The sequence below is a fragment of the Girardinichthys multiradiatus genome, chromosome 6 (assembly GCF_021462225.1).
Source record: "Girardinichthys multiradiatus isolate DD_20200921_A chromosome 6, DD_fGirMul_XY1, whole genome shotgun sequence".
Taxonomy (NCBI): Eukaryota; Metazoa; Chordata; class Actinopteri; order Cyprinodontiformes; family Goodeidae; genus Girardinichthys; species Girardinichthys multiradiatus.
The window spans coordinates 12,373,418-12,392,752 of record NC_061799.1 but is presented as its reverse complement, the minus strand read 5'-3'; the positions used below and the strand labels follow the sequence as shown (position 1 = coordinate 12,392,752).

The 19,335-nt window shown below is 39.6% G+C and overlaps 1 protein-coding gene and 1 long non-coding RNA gene across 2 annotated transcripts; both read right to left on the bottom strand.

The window, feature by feature from the left end:
- Positions 1–721: 721 nt before the first annotated feature.
- LOC124870613 lies at positions 722–1,464 on the bottom strand. Its single transcript, XR_007038827.1, has 2 exons — positions 1,064–1,464; positions 722–940 (listed from the first exon to the last, which is right to left on the bottom strand). It is a non-coding gene; the product is annotated as an uncharacterized LOC124870613 (long non-coding RNA).
- Positions 1,465–2,710: 1,246 nt separating this feature from the next.
- mmp14b (matrix metallopeptidase 14b (membrane-inserted)) lies at positions 2,711–18,069 on the bottom strand. The gene is made up of 10 exons (XM_047368383.1): positions 17,545–18,069; positions 8,725–8,873; positions 8,506–8,628; positions 7,412–7,719; positions 6,781–6,942; positions 5,837–5,997; positions 5,594–5,732; positions 5,342–5,492; positions 4,211–4,326; positions 2,711–4,117 (listed from the first exon to the last, which is right to left on the bottom strand). The coding sequence occupies exons 1-10, from the start codon at positions 17,641–17,643 to the stop codon at positions 3,675–3,677; spliced, it is 1,851 nt and encodes a 616-aa protein (XP_047224339.1). The 5' UTR covers positions 17,644–18,069; the 3' UTR covers positions 2,711–3,674.
- Positions 18,070–19,335: the final 1,266 nt, after the last annotated feature.

The following is a 19,335-nucleotide window of genomic DNA, read 5'->3' as shown; positions in this document are numbered from 1 at the left end:
TGTAGCTCTACAAGTAAGGTGACTTGAAAAATGTTGTACCCCTAGATCTTTTTTCAGTTTATCAGGTTATAACCACAAACTTCAATGTATTTTATAGGGAACACTGTAAAATGTTTCTTTTTGCAGGTTGGATACAATCCACAGTCGTTAATAAAAATGAGGACAATTTTGCTCTTATGAGTTGAGGCCATAATTTTACGTTTTGGCATGTTTGTAAAATGCAAGACATGGTCAGAAAACTAACACTGTACGCCTACACTGTCTTTAGTATGATGGTAGCAACATGATGCTGCGGGGTGACGTCTAGGGAGGTAAATCCAAGGCAATTTAAAAAACAAACAGTTAGAGGCTGCAAAAGACTAGGAGATTCACTTTCTATCTCAAAAATGAGACATACAGCCAAAGTCTAAACTTACATCTGATTGAGAATTTGTGGCAAGACTTGAAAATACATGTTCACAGATGCTTTACATCCAATCTGACTGAACTTCGGATAATTGGCAAAGTGAGACCTCCTTAGTTATATTTCACGTGCTAAAGTGGTTCATTTGCATTTTATATCAGACCATTAAAATCATTTAGCTCATTAGGAAGCAAAGGTTTACAAAAACCAAACATTTTAGCAGTTTGGTATCAAGCTGCTAAAATGACAGCAGTTTGTCTATTCCTTTTTCTAACAGTTGAATAAAATAAAACAATAAAAGCATTTCTGAGATTCACCTTGAGTTAAAAGTCATTTTAATTGTAGCCTACTTTCTAATAAATGTTGCATTTGAAATGTTGTTGCAATGACTACATTCAGTTTGCTGCAGCAGTCCAACATTTTATTCCGCAGGGTTGCGTCTGGTTGAAATGGCTTCCATTTCAGATGGCTAAAAGAGGCCCGGACATGCTGGTGTGGTCTTCTGTCGGGCTTTGTAAAAAAGGAGTGAGTCATTTCCTGGACAGTGAAGAAAAGTTCTCCAGTTACACACAAAGAAGTGGGGAAGAATTATGCTGAAGCAATTCTTTTCTCTGCTCTGCATTGTCAGCTGACACAGGACAGAAAACATCAAATACTGACCCCCAGTTAAATGTCGGACTTGTTTGTAAGCCACAGCGGAGTGAGATAAAAACTGTCCACGGGAAAGAAACTCTGCTAAATCCCTCTTAGAAGAAGAGCATTTAAAAAGCTATTACAATTCCTCATTGTTTACTGTTTTGATAGTTTAATAGATCAGATCCAGCTCCCATCCCCCTTCGCCGTGTCCTGCTGTGTGTCTGACCTCACATGATCCAGTTGGAATTCCAGATGTTGCTCATGGAATTCTGCTCCATCTCTGGCCTCCAAATGTGACTGACACCCCCCATTTGCTCCTCCTTCCTCTCCTCCTAAAATGCCTCGTGACTTCTCTCTTTAAAACACCGGGAAGGAATAACAAAAAAAATGGGCGCCCCAAATCTTTGCACAATCGGAAAATTACCTCATCATTTAAACAGCATGAAACCCTGTTTCTGTAATCATAGCATATCATAGAGGCGTTTAACCTTCCCCCACTAACCCATCTCTTTACGGCAATGTAACGTCTGTATGGAGGTTGTTTGGGGAGTGTGTCATTAAGAAGAGGGGAGACGCCTAAGTTTACTGTTGGAGCCTTTATTGAATCATGATGTAAGGTTATGTACACAAACACTGTGCATAAAATACAGTGCAAAAAAAAAGTGACTTGCATATGTGCTCCTGCCACTTGACACCTTACAATCACAAACCTTGATGTATTTTATTGGGATTTTATGTGAAAGATAGACACCAAATAGTGGAAGAAAACGGATTTTTATAAAAGCAAAAATTTTCAAAGTATGGTGTGCGTACGATCTCAGTCCCTTTAAAACAGATACCCATAAATAAAATCAAGTGCATCAGTTTTTTACAGAAGCCACCTAATTTATAAATAGAGTCCACTTGTGTGGAATTTTATCTCAGTATAAATCCAGGTGTTCTGTGAAGGCCTTAGATGTTTAAACATTAGTGAACAAACCGCATCATGGAGACGAAGGAACAGACCAGACAGGTCAGGGATGAAATTTATGGTTTACTATTGTGCAGTACTTTGTCTTGGTCTATTATATGAAATACCAATAGAATAAACTTAGGTTTGTGGCTGTAAGGAAAAAATGTGAAAGGGGTAGGGACACTTCTGTAAAGCATTGTACCAATTTATAGCATGGCAAAATACAAGCATGTGTGCTTGTATTGCTGTTATAGTGAGGTCTTTTATTTTCTGCATTCAATCACTGATTTATTAAAAAAGTAGACAATTCAACTTTTTGCAGATTTTTAAATCCTGGATTTAAATGTTAAGTCACAAAGAAAACAAAGTCCTTAATTGCTTTTGCGTCCTCATTATCCTGTGCTCCATTTATGGTTCTCATAAGCATGGAAAGGTAACAACACACACAGACACACTCTTTTTCTCTCTAATTGTATAGTTTAGATATGTTTTTCTGCTGTGCAGCAGCAGGGTTTATACAATAGTCCTCATCCCTGTTTCTACTTAAGATTTGGATCCGCTCTGCATTTTCCGACCCAGTTTAAGGACCTGCCAGTTCCTGAGCCCCGGTAATGCAATGGTGCGGTTGGGGAACAAGAAACCTGGAGGTCTAGGAAGACTGGGGAAGACCAGATGGAAAAGAGACTTGATCAGCGCAAGCGAGAATTAAAGCACAGAAAGCCTTTTAAAATTACTTTATTCGTGTAAGAGGAAAGAGAAAAAGGAAGTACACACACTTCTTCAAACCGAATAGTTGTCATTATAATCATAATCACTACTATTATTGTCAAAACTGCTTTTACCCTGACTAGGTATGTAGCACCGTAATTAAAAAACTGTTCAAGTACAATGACAAAAAAGGAGTCATTTTTCTTAAATCTTCAATTTATTTTCATTTGAGATAGATTCAATGTGTATAAAAAAACAATCAAGTTTCAAGCATACATATCCCCATTTCCCTGTTCACTGTCCCCACATGTATAAAATTAAGGCCACTTTCCAAAGTGTATGTCTCTGTCCAGCAGGACGTTTTAATGTCAATTTACAAAAAAAAACATTCAACAATAGTAACAGTCATAATACTAATGACAACATCATTCATGACAAAATTCATCACTGAACACAAAGGTAACAAATGAGCTGTATGAATGGCTTTAACTGATGAATGTATGTAGTGCTTTATGAGGATGTAAGTGAATGCTTTGTTTCCCTTTAATTGTCCAAACTGACTCCAACATGTTTCAAGAGGGGAAGGACTGTTTGAAGGCGGGTGTTCATGCAAAGAAACATGCTTCACTCTGCATTGCGAACATGCAGGTTCTGACGGGAAATTCACAAGAACACAAACCTTACCATCAGCAAAAAAAACTACAAGTAAGACATTGAAAAATCGCTAAAACAAACAGCAACTAGCTGGCGTCAGTTAACACAGGAGGATGGGCGGAGACACAAGGAGTGGAAAACACAAGGATCGAGTGGTTAAGAGATAAGAGATGGATGAATTAGGCAGTGGTAAGAATATTTTAAAATAATGTCTTGCACTTTTCCTTCAGCTCTTTCTCTCCTGATTCGCTATCTGTTGAAAATTTGCTCCCATTTTTTTCCTGTTTCTCTCCTCCCTTGCTCCGTTTGCCCCTCCTCCACTTACACCTTGTCTAGTAGAGATCTTTGGCAGTACAGGATTCGGCGTGGAGTGCCGTACATACGGAAAAACACCAAGGCTGCCAATGTGGCAATCACACAGACCAAAAGGAACAGTGGCAACACCACAGCCACTGCTCCATTCCCCTGACGCGTCTCAATAATGGTCACATCCACCTCTTCCTCTGTCTCTGTCTCATTCTCTGTGTTCCTGTCTTTAGCTCTAGTTCTGTCCTTATCCTCCCGTCCCTTTTCCTTTTCCCGCTCCTTTTCCTTCTCTTTGTCTCTATCATGGCCACTGCCGCCTCTTCCTCCATCTGTCTTGGGATCCTCGTTGGGGCAGCCCATCCAGTCACGGAGAGCTGATTTGGGGTATCCAGGCTCCACACGCATCCTCTGATTGTCGTATTTCCAGTACTTGTTGGCTTTGTAGAAGTAGGTATACGCTGATGGGTGAAAGACTGAAATGTTAAAAACAAAAAGAACCTCTGACAAGTAATAACATCACAGAGGGATATTAGATGTTTACGCATGCTAACCTTGATCTTTGCTCATGAAGGCTGCCTTGATGTTGTCAGGAACACCCTGCCATGTGTCAATAGATTTGGGGTAGCCATCATCAACTCTTTTTGATTCTTCATTGAAACGATAATACCTGAGGAAAGGGAAGCAAAGGAGCACTTACTGTAAATTATTGCTCACATGCACACCTTCCAAACTTAAAGGTTTAACACAAAAACCTAAAACCTGACTTTGGACTTTCTCAATGACCTTCAAACAGAAATTAGATATACAATTTGCTTAGGGAGATCTGAACCCTGAACTAGATCTTTAGTGGGATTGGTCATGCCAGATGGCTTGGTATTTTAAAATTGAACACCCATGCCATGATTGATCAAAATGGTCAGCCTAAGTGTAGGCCAATATCTGAATTGCATTTAAAGAAATTCAGTAAAAGGTTGCTTTCAATCCAGGCCAAATCTGTCTAGATAATTACAGTGTCTGGGTGAAGTTTAAACTTGTGCACACAGCACTGAGACAGCACTTTTAGGAGTTTTTATGATCTTCTTGTGACTGTTTACAAAGTTTGAATGTGTTGTTGGTCTAAAAGGTGGATTGGCCAGAGAAATTGTTACTGTGTCCACTGGCCGATAATCCTCTTCTTCGGTGCCTATTTCATGTAGTGTACCTCAAGGATCTCCCATCTGTTTGCCTTCCACTGCTGAGTATTCCTTCACTTTTATGCAAACTGCATGACATCTGATTACTGTAGGTAAGCTGACTAGAGAACAACTTTACAGAAGCTTGTCGAACATAGAAATGTCCCCTTGTTGTTTTTCAGCCTACACAGACCAAAAATGTCCCTGCTTGTGTTTCATGTTGAAGCATTAATCACAATGTAGGTGGCTGTTTACACTTAAAATGGCTTAAAATGGGGGGATTTTTCAACCAAATGATTCAGATTAAGCATTTAACTCCCTCATATAGTTTATTTTTGTATTTACATAGGAAGCATTTTTTTAAATTCAGTTAGTCATTTAGTTTTTTTGTTTAAACAATCAAACATGTCGTAGGGTAGGGGTTTTCCCTTTGAATTGCCACCCTATAAACAACACAACTTATTTATTTTACATGCACACACAACCGCCCACACACAGATGTTGACCAACTTGTTAGCTCGGAAGAAAAATGTCTGTCCATTAAGGGTGTAGTAGAGAGCAGCATCTATCCGGTCTTTGGGAAGTCCGGAGCCCATTTCCTTAAGATACTTGGGGTATTCAGAGTCAAGAACTGATTCGCTAAACACCCAATACTTGTCTCCTGCAGCGAGAGAGACAAAGATCAACAACAGGAGATGCATGTACAATGTTAGGCATTTAATGATTACACAAAAAGGGTTTACTCTTAGGATATTGGCTGACCTTTAAAGAAAACAAATTTCCCCTCTTCATTTTCAAAAGCAGAATTTATGTTAGTGGGCAATCCCCTCCAAAAGTGACCAATGGGCATGGGGTATCCATCCAACACACGACCGTGGCGTACTCGCCAGAACCATTTGTCCTGAAATTTTAAACAAAGACATAGATTTACTATGGACCGACAGTAAAAAAAACACACAAAAAAACAGACGTAAACAAAATAAGGACGTTTTCAGGAGAGTTTACCTTGAACACAAACATTTCTCCTCTGAAGATTCCGATGGTGTCGAAGTGTCCATCGCAGATGTCGGGACCAAAGTGAGGTTTGTCTGGTGAATAGGTGGGCTGGGGGTCGTGGTCAGGTGGATGCGGTGTCAATGGAGGGGGCGGTAGGCCTGATCTAGATCCTAAGTGAGCACATAATTCAATAGAAACCAAATCATAACTTCAGATTTTTCTGTAAAGTGCCTTACAACTAATTTGTCACATTTACAGCAACAAACTGTCTTTTACTGGGATTTTAATCCAGTTAACCAACACAAATGAATTATTGTGAAGAGGAAGAAGAGTACATAATTGAAAACTGTGGTGTGCATTTGTATTCAGAACCACTTTTGGCTGTGGTTAATGCTGCAAAACGTTTGGAGAACATTCTACCTGCTGTACACATATAGAGACTTATTGTGCCCTTTAATAGCTCAAGCTTAGTCAGATAGAATATAAAGCATCTCTGAACATCTATTTTAAAGTCTTATCACAGATTTTCAATGGTCTGGACTTTGACTGGGCCATTCTAACACATCAATATGCTTTGAACCTACATTACATTGTAGCTATGGCTATACTTTTAGGGTCACTTTTAGGGTCACTGTCCTGCTTGGAAGCCTTAGGTGTTTATCATAATGGCTCTTAAGATAATCTTATGAGATACTCCTGCTGTGTGTTGTGTGTTAAGAGTGATCTAGTGTGCTCGGAAAGACACATGTGGGGTCTCTCCTACATTTCGACGTTTGTGATTGCAATGTAGCAAAATGAATTTTTTGCCAACCATTTGGGGACCAAACAGTAATCAATTTGAAAGTTATAGCAACGCTTTGGGAAGCTGTTGTTTAAAGAGGCAACAGTTTACAGGAACAAAGCCAACAAAAAACAATGCTTAAGGTGTGTAATACTTTCTGCCTGCAACACACCATAAAGTTGCTGTATGCCTCTGCGGTCATCATCAGGAAGTTGAAAGTTCTCCGTGTCCATCCACTGATAGAAGGGAGCCATGATGGCTGAGGGGTCATTAGAGTGCTCAAGACCCAGAGCATGGCCCAGTTCGTGCACCGCAACAAGAAAGACATCATTACCTGGAACACAAAGACTCATTACACCGACTGCTTGGAGTTGAGGAAGAGTGAAACATTTATTCTGGTGAGACAAAGTTTCGGATGGGAGAATGAGGAAACAAAACTCTTCCCTAATTTAAAAATGACTCAAAAGCACATTACTATCACACATCAGTAGACCAAAAATAAAATCTGATGAAGGTCTTATGAGCACAAGTTTGTCTCAAACGGCTGACACGGGAAATTTCTGTGGTTTCTGTACTTCGAAAACAAGTACATTCCTCCAAGCCTTTTTTGCCTCAAAAGTCCTGACACAAGTCTGGACCTGCACCAAGTTTTGCTTGTGACAGCAAAAATAATGGGCCCAGACTCCAAAGAAGCAAGTTACTCCCAACATTTAAAGGTTTTCATGTTTCATCATTTAGGAGAATATGTAAAGAGATGAAAATCCTTCTTTTACTGTGGTGTCAGGGATATCTCAGAGCCTCACCAAGCAGATCCTGGTTTCCAATCGTCCATGGCTCGGCTGCATCAAAGTGAGTGTCTCCACCGATGCCGTTGCCAGGAAAGTAGGCATGTGCCAGGAAGCCCCCTTCGCCATCAAAAGGACTTGCATCACCATGGAAACCCTCCGCAAAGAAGATCATGATGTCAGCAAACTCCTCCACCTTGTCCCGTATGTAGCTGTAAGGGATTTCCTGGAAACGGAGAGGGGTGACACTCTCCCACACCTTGAAGGCCTTCCTGATGGCCTCGTAGGTCTCATACTCGCCCACCTTTGGGGTGTAGTTCTGGATACTGCACAGTACATGTGAGAGTGGAAAAGATAAGACTATACATTATTCAAGGCAGAACAAATGTCTTTACAATATGTGATTTTATAGATTTGCCAATTGGGCATAAAAATGCAATTAACATAAATGTGTTCCAAAAGTCCCCCTGGTTGTTCAATTTTTTTATATTTTGTCATGTTACAGCAACAAACTTTAATTAGTTTTATTGGGATTTTTTGTGATAGATCACCATAAAGTATTACAGTAATAATGAAATAAAACAAAGATTTTGCATGGTTTTTGAATTTTTTTCAACCAATTCAAATTTAAAAAGTGTGTTATGCCTTTGTATTGAACTCTCCTGAGATTTTGCTTTTTAGAAGCATGTTTTATTGCAATTACAGCTTCTTTTTCCAGGTCTGGACATTGATGGAGGCATTCCATGGTAGGATTTTCACAGGATTTTGTCCAGGATCGCCCTGTAAATAACCCTAGCCATCCTTCAGCCAACTCTGAAATGGTTTCACTGTCCCGGCTCAAGGAAAGTGTGTCCACTGGATGATGCTGCCACTACCATCTGTGGATCTCTGCAGCTCCTCCAGAGTTACTATGGGAATCTGGGCTTCTTCACAGAGTAACTTCATGAAACAAATTTTCATTCAGGATTTTTTTCAGACGGTTCAAAGTAAAAGGCTGAATACAAATGCATGCTACAACTTTTTGATTTTTATTTATAAACAGTTGGAACTGATCATTATTCTTCTACTTAAAAATTGCTTCATCTGGTTCGCTTGGGACTTTGCTGACTTACGAAAACGTGATATCTTTTTTCTGCCACTTCAGGTTCTGAATGGCGTAGCGCTTTCTCCTTAAGTTGCTCTTCAGCTCAGCTCCAAACTTATCTGGTACCCCGCAGCGCGGTCGCTTCATGGCCCTGTAAGAGAAAAAAATGGAAGGTTTATCTAAAGGCCAGAAACAGCATATTTTATAGTTTGTACTTTGTTTTATTTTCAGTGTACATGGTACTCACTCGATCGTTTTCTCATCCATGGTCCCGGTTACTGTAAGGCCGTAGAACCTCTGCATTGTGGCGATGGCAGAGTAGACAGAGTGAGGGGAGCGAAGGGAGTGGGTCCTCAGGTCTCCTGGGGGAAGGTAGCCATACTGCTGCAGCCATGACTGCAGAGCAAATCAAAAAGAGGATGCCAAGAGAATTCTTATTAAAAAAAAACTAATTCCTGTTTTTATATAAGACAAAACATAATTGTTGATGAACCAGCTAGGGAGACGGTATCATACGGCATAAGGAGTACAAGTTCAAGAAGCTTTTATGTGGCTACAGCAAAAACACATTCCACTCTGGCAACCAAAATAAGCTCTTAAATAACTTCTCTCTGTGTTTTGTAGCCTGAAGGAGTTGCGTCATTTAAAAGCACTTGGCCAGTCTCCATTTAATTATTAAACCCAAATGCTATTCAACCATCAACATGACTCGCCCCAGTGAATAAGTGGACTAATACTGAGCAACCTCTACCAAGGACAGTTCAGGTTTCAACAAAAAGCCAGAGGGGCTGAAAATAATACAATTCCCTTCAAAAGGTTGATTATTAATGTCAAGTTCAAGTTTTTAGTTGTTCAGTAGCTATTCTGTGTAACTCAAGTAACTTTTTTTCCATATATGAGGGATTTTTTTACCCATTCTGAGCACATGGTCACTGAGTTTTTTCTGCTGCAGAACCTTCAGCCTCAGCTAAAGCTTGACCTGATATTCCTCTAAAAACCCTTTTTACCACGGTTCTGGTTTGACATCTGAGCCAGTGCCAGCGGCTTTACCCCACACTTCTACCACAGAGCTTCTCCTACACCCTTTGCCTTTTAAAACAGAACCAAAAAACAACACTGAGGGTTGTACAAATGTCGGTAAATTATATTTTGCTGTACGCAAGTAACTCTGTGATCTCAGCTGTGGTTAGATTTCCTGTTTTATGTTTCAGATATGCTGTATTTGTCATTGAATGAAGTACTTTGATTTGATGCAAACAATTGCACAAAGTTATGTGTTTTGAATGGTGGGGTTTCTGAATTGGGGACAATAGATGTTTGTACAGAAAAAGAGAAAAACAGAGGCAGAAGAGCAGGGAGTAAGGGAGTGTCCCAGGGTGAGACTCTGGCCTTGGGCAAACCTCAGCCAATGTCTCCAGTTGAGCTGCAGAGTCAGTCAGTAATTTAACTGGGAATTTCTCCTGACTGTATCCAAACCTCAGTTAACCCACCATACACCCCCATGCCTCTGTCCTTTCCTCATCACACTAACTCTCCTCATCTCCCTTATCCCGCTTTTATGGAAAACCCATTTGCTTAAATAATCATAGGAAACCACACCCTGACAAGCTAAATTTTTGCTTCATAACTTATTTGTTACTAATAATAAACACAAATCGTTTTTATTGGCCAATTTTTCCTATTTCCTACTGATAATATACAGCATATGATGCCCTGTCCACAAAAGAGAGACAAACAGGGCATTTTCTGCTGTGTTCACACTTCCCATTCACAAATGAACTGAATCTATGGTGATGAAATGGGCAATAAAAAAAAAAATGCTTTCTCAAAGTGGAATATAAAAACTAAAATTTGGTTGTAGCGTATTTTTGTGCACAGGATATCTGGAGATTGTAAAAAACGATGATGTAGATGCCCAGTTTGTCCATGCCCTCAATCACTCAAACAACAGTCGAAACTTTTATATTTCAAAGCTAAGCTGGAGAAATATGACATAGTAAAAAGGGAAAGCAATGTCAAAGATACAATTAACTACCACTGTTTTGATAAAATCTTTAGTCTAGAACCACTGCAGCTTTGAACTGGTTTAGCCAAGCACTGCTGTAACATTGGACAGCTTTGGCCTACCAATGCTATAGACTAAACTGGTATAGTCGTACACTATCTTAACCTAGCAATGCTGTAGCCTAGAAGTACTTTAGCCTAGAAGTAGTTTTGCTTTGCCCTTCTTCAACCTAGCACTGCTTTAGCCTTGCACTGTTTTAGCTTTGAATTGGTGTAGATTAGCAGAGTGGAAACCTAGAACTGCTTAGCCCAGGACTGCTTTAAACTATTACTGCTGTAGCCTAGAACTGCATTAGCCAAGCAATGCTTATGGTCTAAAACTAGTTTAGCATACTAGTACTGTAAACTTGAACAGGTCTCGCATTGGACTGCTTTAACATAGCACTTCTCTAGTCTAGTGCTGTTATAATTTAACACTGCAATAGTCTAATGTCACCTTAATCTAGCATAACTTCAAGCACTGCTGCAGCTCGAATTGGTTTAATGTAGCACTCCTTTAACCTTGTGCTGCTTTAGCCTAGCACTGCTGTACTCTAAAACCATTTTAGCCTCATGCAGTTTGAACTTTGCGTTCCTGTAATCTAGAACGACTTTAGCCGAACACTGGTTTAGACTAGAGCATAGAACTGTTTCATTCAAGCACTTCTTTAACCAAGCATATTAGGCTAGCACTGCTGTAGAATTGGTTTAGCCTTAACATACTGTAGCATTACTGTAGTTTAGCCTAGGCCAGCACTTCTTTAAGCTAGCCCTGCTTTAGCCTAACAGTGCTGTAGCCTACTGTGCTAGTGATCTCCTGATCTATAGAATTGTGATGTTACAGGATTTTAGAACATGATCCTAGAGACAGTGTACACATTAATTGTATAACCACTGCTTGAATGTGCAGATATAAATTATTCCATGCTTTATGTCTGCTTATTTTTGTTAGTGTTATATTAAAGATGCTAATGCCCCCTGTCTGAGATCTGGCAAGAGTTGAATGGCAGCTTTGGAGGTCCTCGAAGGTCTAGTTTACCCTCCTCTGTCTGTCCTAGCGAGACACGGAGGTCTCAGTGTTAAGACTTCAAACCTGAATGAGCTCTTTCTGGTTCTGACTCACCCCTGTGGACACATAAAGGCCCACTGTTTGCTACTGTTACAGCACAGCTACATGAGTGGGAAAGAAAGAGTGGAGCACAACAAGAAAAAGATGAATTTTACATGAGTCTAGATAACACAGATAGGAATCGCAACAAGCCCTGAAGTTTGTCATCAATGTGCGGCATATGTCTTCTGGAATCAAAGACACGCTCATACTTCCCTCATCTCATTTTAATACTGGCTTCCGCTCAGAGAAGAAAAACCTCTCTTGAATGACAGAGAACACTTGTTTTAACATTAAGGCATTCATGGGGTCCTCAGATTACTTGACAAAGTCTTATTCAGTGTCACAGTGCTATTTCTGAGCGCACTTACAGGCTGGGTAGCTAAAGCAGAACCAGGAAGAGGAAGTGGTCAGTATTTACAGTGGGATAAGAAGTGACATGTTGGTATTATACAGTCTTTTGATTATTAGTTTCTGGCCTTTTTTCTGCTCATAAAAGCCTTGTCCAAAGTGGAGCAATCATCCACTCATATTACTTCAACTGACTTATTCTCACCATTTTTGGATGATTCATACTACTGTTCCAACTATTCATTAATGATATATCTTTTCTTATTACTTCTTATATTGCTTTAATCTACTTTAAATAAAACTGAGGCATTTGATCGATGCTTCTTCTTCACTTGTCAAATAAGCTGAAGAACTTGACCACGTTTGCCATTATCCACAAACAGCTTTTTCTGTAGTTCAATAGGGCTTTTAATGATGCAGTAATTCTTCTTGATGTAATGTCGCTTATAATCTTTTTTACAATGTTACTATGATATATATCTGCATTGCATTTCAATTGCATACAAAAGTATGCATCTTTTAGTAATAACAGTAATAACACTCTAGCATCATCTTTCTTTGCATCTGTTACTGTAGCATATGTGATGCGATTGCCAGCTAAGCCTTGTTGCATCAGATTTGTTGGACATGTCGAAAAATTGCAACTAAGAAATATATACTAAACATTAGGGCCCACACTTCCATCATTGCTGTGTAAGTGTGTGCAGCATAGCATATCATCACTGCAGTAGATGCCCACAGCTCACATTGACAATAGGTCACACAGAGAGTGGTGAAAACATCTCAATGATAGGTGAGGAAGGGAAAAGAGAGAAGAAATCTGATTTGTTGCAACTGACATCATCATCTCAATGTTCAATAATATTGTCATCGCATGATTATTTAAAATTCGCACATGTGTACAACTCATACTAAATTTAAGCAAGTGCTACTCAAATGTTGAAGCGACTCAAAATCATTACCTAATCTCTTGGTACACTATGCAGACACTTTGTGCTGATGGAGACTCAGTCACCTCGGCATGCAGATGGCTGCATGTGGATCCAACGGCAGGGCAGTCCGACCTATTTTTTATTAATTTAGGTGATAATTATTTATCTTTTGGTGACTCTCGTAGACTATGTTTAGTGCATTAACCATTTTTCCCTTCATGTCTAAGCGACCATAAAGTACAGTTCTAAAAATGTGACACGTTTTTTTTCCACATTTAGACCCATTTAAAATGGGTTTTATATATGCCAACTCACCCAGTGGAGCGTTCTTTTGCATAGGATGAGAAAAAAGGAAAGGACAGTTAGTCAGTTGTTCCATTCGCTGAAGGCCAATGGAAAGAAACTTTGGTTACCGGTGATGGGAGTCCATCTGAGGCATGCAGGGTATACAGAGCACGCACATCTGCTTATTACACATCCCTTTCTCTATACAGAGGGTGGCAGAATTATGCCAAATGACATGAAATTATATCTCCCGATTCCTTTGCAACTGTCCATTATAGGATTTGATTGTGTGTGTGGGCAGGTACATTCACCACAGGCGTGCTGAAACATTATAAATATTTCCCTGAGGATTTTCTGGAAGCAGTGCTGAAGCTTTTGTGACCTCTTCCACCTCTTTACAAAAGACCTCTTTGACACATATGGAATCCCGGGATTCCCCATCTACCAGGAAGCATATGATGAAAAGCTTTGTCCTATGAGCAATAAGTAAGTGCCAGACAAAAATCAATAGAAGAAGATTGTTAAAAGAAGGAAAAGAAATAATCCTTTTCTACATTCAGAAGATGATGTAATTCATTTGAGTTGTACCTTATATCCTGGAACCCCTCCTGGTTTTCCTCCAGAAAGTTGCCTCCTAGCTAACAGCTTCAGATTAAAAAAACAATGGTTTGGTCCAAAAATGACACGCACTTCCTCCCTTTTTCTCCTTCTTTCCTTTTTTCCAACCTGAAGTTAGCATACACTTCCCAGTTTACTCCTCTGAATTGTCCTAAACTGCATTTACAAGCATAAAGGGGTGAGGTTTATTAACACAGGAAGGCATGCATAACTGTTTTACATCCTGGCTAATGCAGCGAGACAACTGCTTCATTTTTCTCTTTTATTCCCGAACATTGCCTCACTCCTTCAACGCACCACAATGCCTTCCTTTTTAATGGCCTGCAACACCCCATTCACTGTCTTTCCTGTCTAGGCTTCATCATCTCATTTCATGACTATCATCCTTTATAGGCGATGACCTCAGCTTGCAGACATTTTTGGGTGTTTGTATGGACACTGATGTGTGTGCGTGTATGCTAAAAGTTGGTGGGTGCTGACAGGGCATGGTGGTTTGGGTTAAAGTTGACCACTTCCTTCCTTCTCCACTGACCACAAGAAGTGGCATGTGCTGCCGCACTGTCTGCAGGTGTTTATCTCAACTCCCAACAAAGGTAAAAAAAAATCAATACATTTCCACATAAACTGGAGTCTTTCTGCATTACACTTAACCAGGGTTTTTTATGGCTGATTTTGTTCCAGCTGCTTTTGAAGTAGGTTTGCATCAGACATGTTTGAAATGCTTGTGATAGTAATTATAATAATAAAAAATTCTTAAACAAAAATGTTATTATGTGCCTAGAGCTTCAAAACAGATAATTTACATTTGTCATTTCTGTGTCTGTTTCCTCTGCCCAGTGCCAACAGAAAACATCTTGGCACTGGTTATTTGCAATATTTGCATTATTTGCAGGATTATTTACTCGGTTAATGCACAGTTCAAAAATAACATGATTGAAAAATACTGAGCACTTTTATATAACTGTTAGCATTTAGGTAAATCAATACCTTTTGCAACCACATTTTGCTGCAATTCCAGCTGGAAGTCTATGGGTTATGTCTCAATCTGCTTTGGACATCAAGAGACTGAAGGTTTTGCCCATAATTCTTCGCAAAATAGCTTAAGCTCAGTCAGACTGGATGAAGAGTATCTGCTAACATCAGTTTTCAAGTCTTGCCACCGATTCTAAATTGAATTTAGGTCTGTACTTTGACTGGGCCATTCCAACACAAGAGTATGCTTTGTCCTAAGCCATTCCCCTGTAGCTTTGGCTGCATGTATAGAGCCATTGTTCTGGTGGAAGGTGAACCTTCACCCCAAACCCATGTCTTTGCAGCCTCTAAAATGTCCTGTATTTTGCTCCATCTATCATCAAATTAACTCTGACCAGCTTCCCTGTCCCAGCTAAACAAAAGCATTCCACCAGCATGATACTTCAACCAACCTTTATTGTGGGGATCGTCTGCTACAAACCTCTGAGGCCTTCACAGAACAACTGGATTTATACTGAGTTTAAATTACAAACGTATTGACCAAATAAGTGGCTTTTGAAGTTAATTGGCTGCACTGGATTTTATGTAGAAGTATCAGAGTAAAGACAAATACAAATGCACATCCCAATTTTCCGAAGGTTTTTATCTGTAAATAATATTGAAAACCATGCATACTTTTCCAGAAGTCTGAGCTCTTAACATGTAAAAAAAAAAAAAAAAAAAAGGTGGTTTAAGAGGTATGACAACTTTTGGAAGACGCTCTGGTTTCCATCTTAGTTTACATTTTACAGCTTAGTCTTTCAAGCCTGCAGCCTTATGTAGGTCAGTACAGTAACTGAACTCTGTTTTTTTCCACTGGCACGGCTGCAGCTCCCACTCCTTATAGGCCACAGGCAGGGTGCAGTTATTAAGGAGACATTTGGCGCTACTGTAGGATTTTTGTTTTAAAACATTCATAATTCTTTGATCTCATTCGTACATCCATTACAAATACACCATGTTTCCCACATGCGCTTGATGTTTCCTGATGGCACTGAAGGAAGCAGGTGTGTGGGAGTTTCATAACTGAGTCACTTCCTTGAATTAACACTAAACTTCCTCTTGTCTTCCTGGGAATACTGTGGGTAAACAAATCACAGCAAAATCTAAACAAGTGGGATCAGATCGTGACTGAAAAATAAAAAACTAAATCCTTCAGCTAGGAATCTTCTGGAAAAAATCTGGATCCTTGTACAGATGAATTTGCTGAGATGCTTCAGAACCTCCCAGATTGTGAAACTCACCTCGCCCTACGCAGCTCAGACCTCATTTATGACATATGTCAACAATTAGCCCAAATTTACCCATGTCCTCTGAGCACAACTCCCCCCACATCTCAAAATCTCTCCTTCAATAAAAACTTTGCTTGTCTCTGAACCAAACCACAACACAACTTCATGCATTACTTGCACATTTCTTCCTTCTCTTGCTCTTTATGCTTTTGCCCTCTCAGCATTTTTGGGGTGTTTTTATGAGGCTATCATCATTATGAGCTGTTTCCCCTAACCCAGGGTCAAAGTTCTTCCCATCTCACCACAGAATGTATTAGCTATTAAAAAATAGACAAAAATACCACGCTGTCAAATGGATTATTTTGATTTAAAATGCAGCGCCTTGCGAAGGTATTTAGATACACGGCTTCACAAACACAGTCCACAAATCTAGCTTTTAATAGAAGAGTGATAGAAGAAAGCCCCATGCCCTATATGGTGTTTTCATATGGCCAAATATTATGGTCTACCTTGACAGTAATATTGTAGAAAATCTATCCTTCATCGTAGAGTGGCAGGAAGAAAACTGTTGCTGACACAGAGACAGAAGAACTCCAGTTTGCTACAAGCCAGGCAGAGAACACAGAAAACATGAAAGATGGCGCTCTGGTGAGATGAGACCAAAACTAAACTCTAAACTTTTTTGTATCCATGCAAATAGTTTCTGTGGTGATAAACTAACAAAGCACATCACCCTGAAGGGAAAGGAAAGTTGGTCACAGGTAAGATGGGAAGATGCATGGCGCTAAATAAAGGGCAATCCTGCAATTAAACCTGTTAGAGACTGCAGAAGACTTGAAACTGGGGCGTAGGTTTATCTTCCAACAGAACAGCAACCCTAAAAATACAGCCAAAGCTAAAGTAGTAAAGTAGTAGTAGGTTTGACTCAGCACATATGCATGTGTCTAAATGGCAATGTCAAAGTCAAGACCTAAATCCTATTTAAAATCTGTGACTAGACTTATTATTGGTTTATAGATGCGTTTTAACCAATCTGACTGAGCTTGAGTTTTTGCAAAGAAGATGCGCAGTGTGTGGCAGAGACATGTCTTAACAGACTTGGAGCCTTAATTTCAGAGAAAGGAAGACTTAAGTGACTTCCCAAGGTCTCTGATTTTTATTTAACGCTGTCAGATTAGAGGGGGTTGAATATCAATGCACCTCACATATTTAACTTTGTAACGTGATAAAATTAACACGGAACGTTAAACGGGTGTGAAGACTTTGGCAAAGCACTGTACATTTACCATTTATCTTTTTGGTCATATTTACTTAGCACTGATTTGTCATTCCCACGGGTCCTCCCTAATCACATTCGATCACTTCACAGATCGTCTGTTTTCCTGTTTATTAACGTTTTAATTGAGGGTTGTTTTGTCTCACTAGAACCAGTGCGGATGTTAGTGTGTGAATTAGATTTTTTAAGATTTTTTGAAATTTTTCCTCACCTCTGGATTGATCTGCCGTTGCGTCGCTCCCTGCGCTCTCAGCTCCCAGACCACCGCCAGCAGCAGCAGCCGGACCACCGATCTCACCTCTGGTATCATAACTACACGCTTAAATGTATATATATATATATATATATATATATATATAACTTTGGCAGATGTCCCTATATACGTCTGCACAATCTTCCCCTTGTTTTTTGTCAAAACATCGCCTGAGATGGAAAAAAAAACCACAACTCTCCTGTTTTAGACGCTGGAAAGACTGACTTGACAAGACAAAAATAAAAAAATGCGCCTTTGTTAAACTTCAAACTCGCGTTATTTCAGCAGACAAATCTCCAGTCTATGCATTCTTTTCACTTTTTTTTCTGTCGTTGCTGAAGGCAGGAAATGAAGAGGAGGGCTCTGGGGCTGTCCAAGTTCAATCTGTGCTTTCTCCAGATGTTGCAGCAGGCTTTGTTTCCACACAAATAAAACGTCTCTATCTCATCCTGTCCTCTCTTTGCTGGACTTTAGTCTATTCTGACCCCCTCTCCTCTTACCTCTGCAGACGTGGTACTGTGATACACCTCCTCCTCCCCCATATCGGCCCGCCTTCTCTTGGAAAGCTAAAATGATTTAACTTGATGACCTATCAGACTTGGTACTGCGTTTTCTTACCAGTAGGCGGCGATTAAACGCCCTAATGCGCTTATGACAGATAGAGCTGTTGTTATCCACATAAAACATTTATATAGTCAACAAACTACAGCTATCATAGTTTAAAAAGTATTTCAGATATTTTGTTTTATCATTATCAATTTCTTAAGCCCTTTTAAACAAATTTTTACTTTTAAAATAAGCTTGAAACCTCAGTGTCTTGCAACAGTTCATTATTTTAAAGAAGTCAATATCAGTCAATTAATTCCCTTCTTACCATTTTTGCACTTTCAAGATTGTTTTCTTTTGCTTGATCTGTTTCCATCAAACTCCGTGTTAAAAAAAACCATATTGCACCCCCTAACGCACATATATTTTAGAGTATTTAGGAAAGCCCTGAATGAACGAGTATCTTCATCGAATAGAAATTAGTTTTCCTGGTATATGTATTTATGAAATTCAAATTACATGAACCCCAATTAATATGTTTTTTGTGCACCATACCGTCTCTTTACTGTCAGGTTTTTATTCATTTATTAATATATATCTACAGCTGTGATAATTCATTCTGGTCATATTTATTTAGAAATGCTTTGTCAAGTCTGAATTTCTATGGCTCACCTTTATCAGCCCACACATGGACTGTTGAGTGAAGATGTAACAGTCTGAATTTAGCCCAGTATTTCACACATTGGATAAATTGTGACTGGCTACAAGAAGTTCCCTGCTGAAATGACTTCAGCCAAAGGAGGTCAATAGTTAGGAGGCAGGTTGTCATTTATTTATTTGTTACTTATGAGTTGATAAAAGTCATCACTCTAACAAGGGAACAGGGGGGACATTTATGTGACAGGAAAACAACCTAAATGTCCACAAGCAAGCTCACAGTATTTCTGATACTTTATGTCTGTGTCTAAGAAAATATAATACCTCTATCAACTCATTACAGCAGTTGTTGTAGTGTCAAAAACCACCAGTCAGGCGCGGCGACCATATACGGAGGCTAGAGTCCTCAAAGCGGCCGTCCCGGGTTCGAGTCCCGGACCCGGCAACATTTGCCGAATGTCTCCCCCCTCTCTCTACCCCTCGTTCCTGTCTGCCTACTGTCAAAAAATAAAAATAAAGGCCACTAGTGCCGAAAAAATATCGTTA